General features: G+C 37.9%; 1 protein-coding gene across 1 annotated transcript in view; it reads right to left on the reverse strand.

Annotated features, from left to right (window-relative positions):
* LOC122543786 (macoilin-like) overlaps positions 1 to 8,201 on the reverse strand; it is a 127,171-nt gene extending 118,970 nt beyond the window's left edge. The window contains exon 1 of the mRNA XM_043682558.1: positions 5,087 to 8,201. Within this exon, the coding sequence (XP_043538493.1) occupies positions 5,087 to 5,217 (131 nt within the window). The 5' untranslated portion in view covers positions 5,218 to 8,201. The remainder of the gene's footprint in view (positions 1 to 5,086) is intronic.
* Positions 8,202 to 12,946: the final 4,745 nt, after the last annotated feature.

Genomic DNA, 12,946 nt, shown 5'->3' on the forward strand with positions numbered 1-12,946 from the left:
TCCTAAATGCACTCTGAGGTCCAGAGATACATGAAGTCAAACAGCAAGGGCAGTAACTGTTGTTATGACATAGGATAAACCCCTCTGCTAATTTAAACCTGACACACAGAGAAACTTACGTCACGGCATAATTTATTAAATTTCAATAGGCAAAGAACTATCTTAGATGTCACTATTTAAAGTAAAAATTAACAGTTTTATTCTTCAAGTCCAACACAGAACATTCAAACAACAACTATTTACAACTCCTTTCTCTTTAAGCTATCTTTTATCTCTCACTGTATAATACTGATCTGTTAAAAAAAACTGATTAAGATTTCCAAACAAATTAGTCAAAACCAGTCAGCTTTGTTGATTCTCCTTTATAGATTTTGCTCTGTATTTTTCTGGGTTGTCTCTTCTTCGATCTTCTGCTGCATAACGTTTCTTATAGACAGTTCCCTTTCAGAGAGCTATTTGGCTAGCAGTCTGTACTTGTTGGTGCCCTTTGCAGTTCTCCCCCTAACTGTCCAAAATTTCTGGTTTTATACCCCAAAACATTGGATGATTTGATTGGTTTGATGTCATCCCAAACAGTAAAATTCAAATTCGATTGGATTTTGGTATCTGGGGCATAATTTAAACCAATTGGCCAAATTTGAATTTGCTTTTGTTCCATGGCAATGCAACTCCAGCTATTTGTTTCAACTAAATGTTACATTTTTAAAATTGTTCAGCAGTCTCTGTGCTTTCAGTCAGTCTTTGCTAGCTTCCTCTCTCTCTTAAAAGTACAGTACACACCTATACCTTCATATCACTGTGCAGATTCACTGCTGTGTCACTTAGCAGTGTAGGTTTCTTACTCTCTCTCTCATTTGCTGACCATGTGGTCACTACCTTTTGTAATTTTGTTTTCAACACATTTACTCTTCTAGATCAAAGTCTAATCTGACAGAATGTGAGTCACCACATTACAGGAAGGAAGTGATTGTACTAGAAAGGGTGCAGAGGAGATTTACCAATATATTGTCTGGGCTGGAGGGGCTTAGCTATGAGGAAAGATGGGATACTTTAGGGTTGTTTTTCTTGGAACAGCAATAGTTGAGAGGGGACTTGATAGAGGAGTAAAAAATAATAAGGGGCATAGATACAGTAAATAGGAAAGCACTCTTATCCATTAATGGAAGAGTCAATAAAAAAGGGCATAGATTGGTAAGAGGTAAAAGGATAAGAGTGGAGTTTTTTTTTGATGAGGATCCTGAGAGTCTCAAGCTCACTGCCTGAAAGTTTTGTTGAGCCAAAACTCTCATAACATTTAATCAGTATTTAAATGTTCATTTGCTCCACTACAGCCTCAAGGGCTTTGGGGGAAAGCTAGAAAATGGGATTAGCTTAGTTAGATCTTTGTTGATCGGTTTGTACATAATGAAATGAGTAGCATCCTTTTGTGCTGTGAATGTATATATTTTAAACAGTTTATTTATAACATGCATCTTTTGTGCTTGCAAGAAGGTCATAGTATATTTATTTCCACCATACCCAAATGTTCTCCATGTGTGTTAGATTTATGCTATTAAACTTACATTATCCAATAATGAACTATAACTCCTACCTTTCAATTCTTCCATGTCCAAATTCTTAACACTAAGAAAATTATGTTGTGCATTGCACATTACTCACTTCATTCTTTTTTACCCTTAATATTGTTAATTTTGTCATTCCCCAAAACTGGCCAGATGCAACATCTCCTTGTAACTGCCTACTGTTAGGACTACCCTGTGGAAAGTTTTACTCACCTTAATGTAATGATGGTAAAACACCCTACATTCAATAGTACAGGAATAGAGCCGATTTGGGGCCAACCCTTCCTCCAATCTTGCACCCATTCACTTATCAAGAAATTCAACCTTAGTTAAGTGGTGGTGCTCATCTCTCTGTATCATAAGATTTTTGATTTCTGCCCCACTCCTGAAACTTGAATATATTTTCTAAGAAATTACTCCGGTGTAGTGGTGAGGGACCTCTTAATTACTAAAAATACTTATTTTCAGAAAAACCAGTGTTTTCATATAAACATAAAAATAATTTAAATTGTTCTGCAATCTTTTATGTCATGTTTGATGAGAGGCTGAACTTTGTTGAAACCTCAGATGTCCCACTACCAGGGCTTAAAATGGTAGGTGTACCTGTTTTAATTGTAGGTGGAATCTGGGTAGAATGTTGCTGTTAATAGCAAATTAAGCAGGGACCGAAGGCTCGAGAATCCTGTTAAGGAATTTGGTTGGCCCTCAAGGGCTACAAGACCAACAGGGGACAGGCACCTCAATAGCCACAGTTGCACCATCAGTAGTGGGCATCAGAGACAGGGTGCCTCAATCATACACTGTCCTTAAAGAATGGCAATTGGGATTGGGGACTGCCTAAGAAAGGCAGACAGATTCTGGTTAATCAGTGAGTGCTGACTGCATTGATAGTGTGGAGACATGTGCTCCTCTGTGGGGCATAGAGTGGCCACTGCCAGAACATATTGAGGGGATGATAGGTTTCATTCTGTGATCCCTCCACACAATGGACATACCAGATACAAAATGACCATGGAGGCAGGAAGTGATGTTATGGACCAGACCAAACCCTCTTCAAATATATCAAGGAGATAGCCCAAACCCTAACTTTTATCTTATTTAAAGGCAAGTATAAGATGCTGTGTTCTAGATGTAATTCGAATGGTTACACTAATCAGCTTTAAGAAATACATGCTCTATTCTTACCCTAAAGTTAAATTACAAACAAAAGAAAGAAGAATTGGTATGAATTTGCTGGAAAACTTAACAGACTAATAGATTATTTAACTACTAAACAGTAACAGATCCAATATATATTCATGTGTCTTCTTCTTTAAAATGCAAAAAGATTTTCTGAGAATATGAAACTTTTGTAGAGGTACACATGATCTCTATTTTCTCCTGGTACCTCCCATTCACTGGGATCCATCCTGTAACCAAACCGATGGCCCAATGCCTTTACTAAAGAGATTCTGGCAATACTGAACAAAAAAGATAAATTACACACAAACACTTCAACTTAATGGAAAAACTCATCTATCAGCATACTGTTTAGTGTCAGCTTTGCTGTGTATGACACATTCCCCTCACGCCAAAAGGTTGTGGATTCAAGTCTTACTCCAAATCTTGGGCACATCAAACCATTGTAGTCCTGTGATGGCCAATGCAGAAATGAGATCTGATGCATTGTTGGAAGTGTTGGCTTTCAGGTGAGATGTTAAGTTGAAGGCTTATCTGCTTTTTTTTAGGTGGACGTAAAAGCTCAAAGCATTTTTGTTTTGAAGGATTGCAGAGAGTCATGACACTATTCCTTAATCAGCATCCTCAAATGGTGGCATGTTAGCTCAACCTCACAGCGCCAGGGACCTGGCTTTGATTTCACCCTTGGGTGACTGTCTGTATGGAGTATGCACATTTTTCTGTTGTCTCCAGTTTCCTCCCACAGTCCAAAGATGTGCAGGTTAGGTGGATTGGTCATGCTAAATTGTCCATGGTGTCCAGGGATGTGCAGGCTGGGTGGATTAGCCATGGGAGTTGCAGGGTTACAGAGTGGATCTGGGTGGGATGCTCTTCACAGTGTTGTTGTGGCCTGTTTAACTGCTCTTTCATCTCATTACCATTTATTCAACCTGTTTGTATCTAAATCTGACATCATAATTGCAGGTGAAACATTTCAGAAGTATCTCAATGGCTGTAAGGTATGAGCCTGAGGATGTACATAAGTACCTTGTGAAATAAAGGCATAAGCTTTTGCTACTCCATTACAAATGGCAAACTCTCATGGCACCCCGAATCTTTTGATGAAATGCACAAAATCAGCACATATTATTTTTCTCGTGACAACCATTTAATTACTGCATTAATCGTTCAAGATTGCTGACATGTAGCATTTAACTATCACAAATATCGTTACGAAATTTTAATTACACTGTATAGATTCCAATGTCTAAATTGTTGTATTCATGCATGATTCCAGCAGTCAAGGGAGAATAGGGGTGTGATTTTACCAGGAATATTTTAATCAAAAACTCTATCTTATCACAATAAACGATTTCTTACATCGGTCTCTCGGTTTACTGTTTCCCCGGCAACTGAGATGTTAGCAATGCAAATATGTCCTGTTGTTGTGTAATTGTCAATATCACGTGCTTACAATACAGATTTAACGTGGTATATGTTCTTGAAGTGGGTGGAAACTTTATCAATATAAAATGGTTTGGTGGACAGTATGCTCTCTTTCTGCTGCTCGCATCTTGTATCAATTTATTCCCCTTTCATTCTGTGTCGCGCAGTAGATTAATCGACCGCTCATATTCAATGGACAGTAAATCTAGAGCCATTTCAGAATGAGCAACATTCCTCTGAGATCTTCTCACGGCGAGTGACCGTTTTATCTCTTTAATGAGAATAAGATGCTCGGGGGCGGGGGAGTTGAGATGTTACGTTGGAGCTTCACAACCTGCATGTTAATATCTCTCGGTGCGGTGAGTAAGGAGCCCACCGCCAGTGTGTACAGTCAGAGCCAGGAAGCGATAAGAGACCGTGTTAACGTTTATCTCACGGGTTGGCTGGGGAGGGTTTAGTGGCAGCCCATGACCCTCCCTCGCAGCCAATATGCAGCTGGATGAAACAAGACAGAAATGGTATCTCCATAAAACCAGAGAGAACATGCGGCATCCCAAAACGGCATAAATCAGGCAGACAAAGAGAGAGAGGTGTTTGAAGAAAGGTCTGGCCGAATGAAAACGCGCCACTCCCGAATGATGGGATGAATGATCACTGGCATGATGCCTAACTTAGCGCTGCAGGTGGAGGTAACTTCTGTGGACAGTTCCGTTACAAAGGGAGGATATTCCTATTTATAATTTCACACTTCAGCACAAATACGTCTGTCATCAATTGATACCCATTTGACTGCATGAGAAGGGAAATAAAAGCTTGAAGTTTCATTACTGTCCGTGCCTGTGTGCTGCCGACTGGCTGCGGTCCCAACAAGAAACCATCCCCGGCACTACACAAAGAAGCCCATCGGCAGCAAGCCTTACCTTTCCGAAACTCCTTCCGCGATCCTGCTGCCTTTTAAAGGTCGCATCATCTTCGGCAGTCGCCCACTCAAATCGCCCAGTGCGCTGGCTACGTTTCGAAAGAAATATCGCGCCACGAAGAATGAAAACATAACCACATCAAGAGATTCAGATGCAAAGATTTAGATGCCAAAACCCGCCCTAATGCCCCCGACGTACGCGCACCCCCCGGGGGGGATTTACGCAGCTTCCAGGCGCTTGAGATGTTTGTACAAAAGATGTTTCAGCCTTTCACTCCCCTCCCCGATATTTATCAGGCTTTCAGCATCGAAACCGGTAACGTTTAAAGCGCAGTTAATCTCAGATCCTGCTTTGTTGGTGGGATTGCAACCATGAAAATGCACACAGGCGAAACCACATGACCCTGCTCATTTATGATTCTTGGCTAATCATACCGTAAACGGCGCTTTATTCTGATAGTAAAAGCTCGGAGGAACATCAGAACATCCCCAGACCATTTCTTTGAGAGATGTTTCTATTCATACTAAAGCTATGAGCCATCTCCAGAATAGCAGTGTAGAATATAATGCTGAATATGTTCATGGGTATATTGCCTTAGATGTAATATCAAATTATATCCGTACGGAAACTTCAGATTTGACAAATTTGGTGTACCAAGTATCGATGAGATAAAAACTGTACAAATAATATTATTGCTAAATTGTGATATAATATTCAATATTTGGAAGCTTAAATAACTGAGTAAATGTGTATAACCGTATAAAGCCGGGTTAATTACAAAGAATGGACCAGGCATTAAATAATTTTTATCCAAACTATGGAATAGAAGACCACTCTTCATTAGATCGATATTGACGCTGGTCCTTTAATGGGAGATTTATTATAATCCAGTTCTTTTTTTCTCATCATTTCTTTTCAACTATTTACAAAGCTCCCTGAGTTATAAAATTATACCAAATCCAAAGCCTCTTTTGTCTTCATGTTTCTGACCTGCAATCTCACCAATCCAAATCTTGCACATCTCGATAGATATTTTTGATCCCCAACTCCATTTATAATATATTTCCATTTTCACTGTTCTTTATTCAAAGCTGTAACTTTATTTTTATTCATTCACAAGATATAGGTGTTACTGGTTGGGCCAGCATTTATTGCCCATCCTTAGTTGGCAGAAGGTCATGGTGAGCTGCCTTCTTAAACTGATGCAGTCCATTTAGTATAGGCACACCCACAATGCTTTTCAGGAAGGTGTTCCAGGCCTTTGACCCAGTAACACTCAGAGAACAGCAATAAATTTCCAAGGCAGGATGATGAGTGGATAGGAGAACTTGCAGGTGGTGGTGATTCCCATATTATTCTGCATTGAACTTTATCTGCTACCTGTTCAGCTTACCTATGCTGTTCTAGTAGGGCCTAGTAGGGCCCATTAATTTGATATTATAAACAAACTTCAATTAAATTCACTTTATGTTATAATACTGTTCTGAGAATTTCTACATTGTGGTCAGTAAAATATTTCAAGCAAAAACCATGATTAGAACAATTTGAAGAGAGTTTTATATGATTGCAGAGGATATACAGCACAAAAACATGTTGATTGCCTTTTTTCGTTTCTAAATATTCTTCTATTCTGCCCTTTAGTAGAGATTCCAATGTTCTTCTCACTATCAATATTAATCTTTGTGATCAATAATGCATTGCATGTTCTGTTAGCCATCCTAAATATAGGAATTACATCAGCTGTCTCTCAGTTTTATGGCGCCAACATTTGTTCTAACAAATTATTAAATACACATAGTATTAAAATCCAATTAGGGACTATGAACATTTGAAGAGAAATCTGAACATGTTTTAACCAATAAAACTACATCACAAGACGTTACATTATTTTTAAACAAAACACACCCTTTATTGTATACAGAACAAATTAAACAAAGCAAATGAGATTGAGTTAACACTATAATTTATACCCTCATATGCAAGGCTTAGGTCTTAGGTTTAATCCTTGTTTCCCCCAAGCATTTTCTTATAAATAATCTTAAAGTTATTTATTTCTACAAGAATCATCCTTAACTATGTCACAGTCTTCTGGTGACCAATTCTCATTTACTATAAGGGGTAAAATTTTAACTTGCTATCTCTTGATGTAGATACCTCATACCCTTGTTCTAATAGACTTCCGATTAGAGTTAATTTAACTGATTGCTTTACTTTGCCACTTTGTGAGACACTGTAGATTATTCCATGAGTTTCAAATTAGGCAATCTTCCAGCTTCTGTTCCCTCACAGAATTCAAACTGAGATAAAGCCTCACCCAAATTCAACATGGTGCGTCATTAAGTTCTGCTTACAGTCCAGGTCAATGTAATTGTAATTTACTTTGGCTATCATTTCTCAGTGAGTTGCAAACTGTATACGCCAGTCCCAAACTGCAACAACTACATGATGACTCTGTGTTCCTTTATATAGTCTCAACCAATTTCACCCTTCTCAAAAGTTATGGTTTCCAGACACTAGGTCCAATTTTTGTCTTCTCAGTTTCCCCTTCCTGTTCCCCTTTCTACTTGCATTTTCTGTTTCTTCTTTTAATTCAGTTGTACATTGTTTATGTTTCCCCAACTGATGTTGTATAGCTCCACCTCTTCTATTATGATCTTTTAAATGTAATAATCTTCCAGCTTGTTTACATTGCAATTAACTCATTTTCTATAGATAGAACTTAAGTTCTTAGAACAAGCTATGTTCTAAAACTGAGGGTATATTCTAAAACATATGAATCATGAACTAGATATTCATAATAATAGGATGCCTTTAATATTAGTTCTTTAGATGGTTTAAAGTGTATGAATGCAATCTTCCCAAATGAGGAGTTTTATCTTCTTCATGATGGTTTCATTTATTGAATACATGCCTTTTCTTTATTTTAAATGCACTTATTGCTCATCTCATCATCCAATGTCATGGCTATCTGTTCAAGCTGCCTGGTAAAAACCAAAGGAAAGTAATTATTTAATATTTGGGACACTTCTCATTATCTGTGATACTATTCTGTCTATCCCTTAACAGCTCAATTAAATATTGTCCTGTTTTGTCTTTTGTTTCTCAATAAATCAATTTCATGGTTCAATTTGGCCTTCCTAATTGTTACTTTTTACTTCTCTTTGAATATTTTCATATTCTTCATGCATCTTTTCTAACTCTGTTATTCACATATATTTTTTCAAGTGTGGAATCACATTATTAATTATATTACACTTAGTTTGCTCTTTCCTTTCAGTGGAATATATTTTTCCTGCATTCTGATGAGCATCATTTTAAATGTTTCCTACTGTTATTCTACATTGTTGCTTTCCTAATATTGTTTCTTTTTTTATTTTCCCAAATTCTATTCTCAGTCCTTCAAATCAATTTTCCTCTATCTGTCAATCTAATTTTTGTCATAATTAAGTCTTTTCTTGTCATCATCTTAAGATGTCCCATTCTGGTCACCAGCTGTAGGAAGGATATTATCAAGCTGGAGAGGGTTCTGAAGAGGTGTACAGGATGTTGCTGTGTGTTGTGGGTTTGAGTTATAAAGAAAGGCTGGTTGGCTGGGACTTTTTTCACTGGAGTGTAGGAGGTTCAGAGGCAATCTGATAGAAGTTTATACAATAATGAGAGGTTTAGATAGAGTTAATGGTAGTTGGATTTTCCCCATGATGGGGGATTACAAGAATGGGGGTACATTTTTAAGGTGCGAGGAGAAAGATTTAAAAAAGATGTGAGAGGCAATTGTTTTACACACAGGATGGTTCACGTGTGGAATGAACCTCCTGAGAAAGTATGTATGTGGGTACAATTACACCGTTTAAAAGACACTTGGATAGATACATGAATAGAAAGGTTGATAGGGATATGGGCGAGAAGCAGGTAGGTGGGATTAGTTTCATTTGGGATTATGCTTGGGATGGACTGGTTGGACCAAAGGGTCTGTTTCTATTCTGTATGACTCTGTGACTCTATTCCTGATGAAGGGCTTTTGCCCAAAACGACGATTTCGCTGCTCGTTGGATGCTGCCTGAACTGCTGTACTCTTCCAGCACCACTGATCCAGAATCTGTGACTCTATGTAATTATATTGCTATGTCTACAATCAATTTAATTTATTGAAAAGCATGAAGCTATTCAAGTCTGTTGGCTATCGTATCTGAAGTATTTTTTTTTGGACAAGCCTACATTCTTAAGAAAATAAGGAATATATGTGGCAATGTTTTTCATGCACATAGTAAATTGCCCTGTGTCACAGAATGCATTAGTACTCTTTGCACAATATTGTACTCACAGGTGGAAAAAAGAATCAAAAAATTTGTAGCCTGAAAGAAAGCAAATGATGGTTTTAGAAAGTTAATACCTGAGTGTTGATGTTTTTTGGAACTGGAAAACAAGAAAACCGTTTAATTAGAGTAAACAACAGAAAGCTGGAAAAGTCTGGCTGACATAGGAGAGAGCAAGGTGGAGTATTAAAATGGCAAGGGATCAAAAATTGAAGTAATGCTTATGGACAGAGGTGTTCTGCAAAGCAGTCACCCAGTCTGCTTTTGGTCTTCCCACTTTCGAGTAGACCACTTCGTGAGCAGTGAATATAGTAGAATAGCTTGAAGGAAGTACACATAAATCAGTACTTCATCTGGAAGGAGCATTTCAAGTCTTGGACAATGAGGATAGAGGAAGTAAAACAGCTAGTGTTACACTTCTTGCCCCAAGTCTGCTGCAGTGTTCCAGCAAAGCTCACAAGCTCATTTTCCATGATGGCGCTTTACAGACTATAAGGCTCAACATTGAGTTCAGCAACTTCAGACCCATGAACTCTGTCTTCCAGTTAGTTTCTCCCATCTTTCTTTCTGTTCTCTTGCTCCTTCCCACCTTTTCTCTACAGTGTAAAAATTACTCTCTCTTTCCAAAAAAGTCTCAAAATGTTAATGGTTTCTCTCTTCACAGATGCTGTCAGAGTTGTTGTGTTTCTCCAGCATCTTCTGCTTTTGTTTTAGATTTCCATCATCTTTGGTATTTTGCTTTTGTTTTGACATGAGATGAGTTGTTGTTACAGCTTCCTGTTGAAACTTAATTTTGGCTGTATCAAAGTGCCAGCAATTAATAGGGATCATTATCAGCTATGTAACACTGCTATGTATGACCTTGACTGTTAATTACTCTATATTATTATAATGGGTGTGAGTACCAATTACTCAGATTGTTAGAGATTTTTTTCTCTAAGAGGTTGAAGGTGTCAGCCATATTTGCTTGAATAATTTCACACAACAGCTTCATTAACGTAAATTTAAACAACATCCTTTTAAGAAGTGTGAATGGAAAGACACAAATGAGAATCTTTCAGAAACAACAGGCAAACTGACAGATGAGAACCTTAACACAGATATTGATGTTTTACTTCAGTTAATGTGATACATTGTGCATCTTTCTTAGCAAGGTGAATATGGAGCTTTTTTATCCCCCTAGAAAATTGCATTTCAAATAACACGTGCTACAATTCTCTTTGCAGAAGGCAATTTCTGAAGTCAGCTTTGTGCCATGGTTATTAATGATTCACAAATAGAATCCCCATCTGTATGACTCACATCATAGGCATTGCTCCACATGAGTTAGGCATCAAATCACAAGTCAGGATCAGGACACCGATGAGGTGATCTTTTCCAGATCTTAACCTCACACTGCCACAACAAGCACACATTGTGATTTTATTTTAATTGGAAAAGTATTGAGCAGCGGCAAATTCAGTAAAGAATCAGGACATAGGGAGGAGTGGGCCTGATTCAAAGGTCAGCAATAGCCATTAGTTAATCATTTATCATTAATAATTTATTATTCTTAATAATGGAGGCAGAGGCTGAGTAGAAGACAGTGTGCATTGTAGAGGTAGAGTTTTGTGAAAATGTGGAGGTAAGACCATAATGCTGGAAGAAATAGGAGTAGGTGTAAGCCAATTGGCACCTCAAACCTTTTCCATCATTCAATATGATCATAGCAGAACTGACATTCCTGACATTCACTTTCCTGCTGATAACTCTTAATTTTCCCACTAATCAAGAATTTAACTATCTCAGCCCTAAATATACACAAGGACTTGCCCTCCACATCTCTCTGTGGCAAGGAGATCCAAAGTTCACAACTCTCTGAGAGAAAAAAAATTCCTCCTCTTCCCAGCATTAAATTGGCACACCTTTATTCTGAGACTATGCCCTTTGATATAACTGTGACCTTGGTAATTATGTATTCAGACTCTGCTAGAATTTTCAGTCTTGTCCAGCTCAGAGCCCGGAATCCTGCAGACTTTCCATAATGTGTTTATTATTAACAAATATTGCCTGAAGATTTATTTAAAGTGAAGCAAATTCCTAAGTGTCAGCATGTCCACAAAAGCCGAGCAGCCCTTGCCCTTTCCAAAGCCTTTCGATGCTGTTGAAGGACCAATACAAGGAGAGATGGAAGATGCATTTCCACATATATAGAACAGCCTCAGATCCCCACTTGAAGTAGCAGCATCCAGGTCAGAACATCTTTATATGCAGCCCTCCCTATTCCCAAAGATATCCTTATCAGGCAAGTTGTAGATGAAACATTAGCAAATCTTTTTAGTCAGAGCTTCATACTTATTTTAATCCTTATAACTTTGTTATTGAATGTGCTCAGTTTAATCAGAAGTCTCAGCAACCAGGTGCAAGTTATTAAAGATCTATAAAGTGTGGCTAATTCATGTGATGTTGCAGTGTTGACAGTTGAGCTTGTTTGTGCTCTCAACTGCATAATCCCAGATATATTTCAAAATTTGGCATTCGAAATGGACCAGTGATTGAGGCAGTCCAAGTGCTAAGCTCAAACCTGGGTAGGTTGGGGGAGGGTAATTCACAAAGGCTGACAGACTATGAGAAGTTAAATGCCAAATGAAAAAATAATCTCTGGATAAGAATCTCTAGAGTACTGCTGAGCCATGTAAGAATTGGCATATGATGAATAGAATTAGAAAATTGAATGCATTGCTGAAAGACTTGTGTGGGAGATGTGGATTCCAGTTCATGAGGCGCTGACACCAGTACTGGGGAAAGTGGGATCCGTAATATTGAGGTGAACCTGAACCGCGCTGGGACTGGTGTTTTTGGGAGCTATATAAGTGGGGAAGTAGAGAGGGCTTTAAACTAATCAAATGGGGGGAGGTGAAGGACCAAGATTGGGTAAATGTAAAAAACCAGTGGATGAAGATGAGGTAGAAGAGCAAATTACTAATATGGAAAATGAAGGTCTGAAAGTGGCAGGAAGACATAGAGAGAAAGAACCCCTAACAATATACTAGTAGTCCAGACAAAATGCGACAAAGATAACAGAAAACAAAGTTAAGGGATTGGTATTTGAATGGACTTAGCATTCATAACAAGTAAGCAAATTGATAGCACATATTGAAGTAAATAAAGATGATCTGGTACCCATACTGGAGATATGATTGCAGTGATAAGGATTGGGTTCCAAGTATTGAAGGTTATATGGCATTCAAACAGAATAGGAAGCCAAATAAAGTCAGAAGATGAGGACTCTTAATCAAAGATACTATTGATGTAATAAAGCTGACCTTGGTTCATGAGATTGGGATGTAGAATCAGTTTGTGTGGTGATAACGAATAGCAGGGGGTGGAAGTCACAAGTGGGAGTGATTTACAGGCGCCTAAATAGTAAACATAATGCAACAGAGATATGCAAGAAGAAATGTTGGGTGTTTATGATAAAAGGATATCAATAATCATTGATAATTTTAATCTACATAAAATCTGGGAAAAAAGATTAATAATAATAATCTCAATAGAGAGTTCATAG

This window comes from Chiloscyllium plagiosum, chromosome 3 (genome assembly GCF_004010195.1).
Source record: "Chiloscyllium plagiosum isolate BGI_BamShark_2017 chromosome 3, ASM401019v2, whole genome shotgun sequence".
NCBI lineage: Eukaryota > Metazoa > Chordata > Chondrichthyes > Orectolobiformes > Hemiscylliidae > Chiloscyllium > Chiloscyllium plagiosum.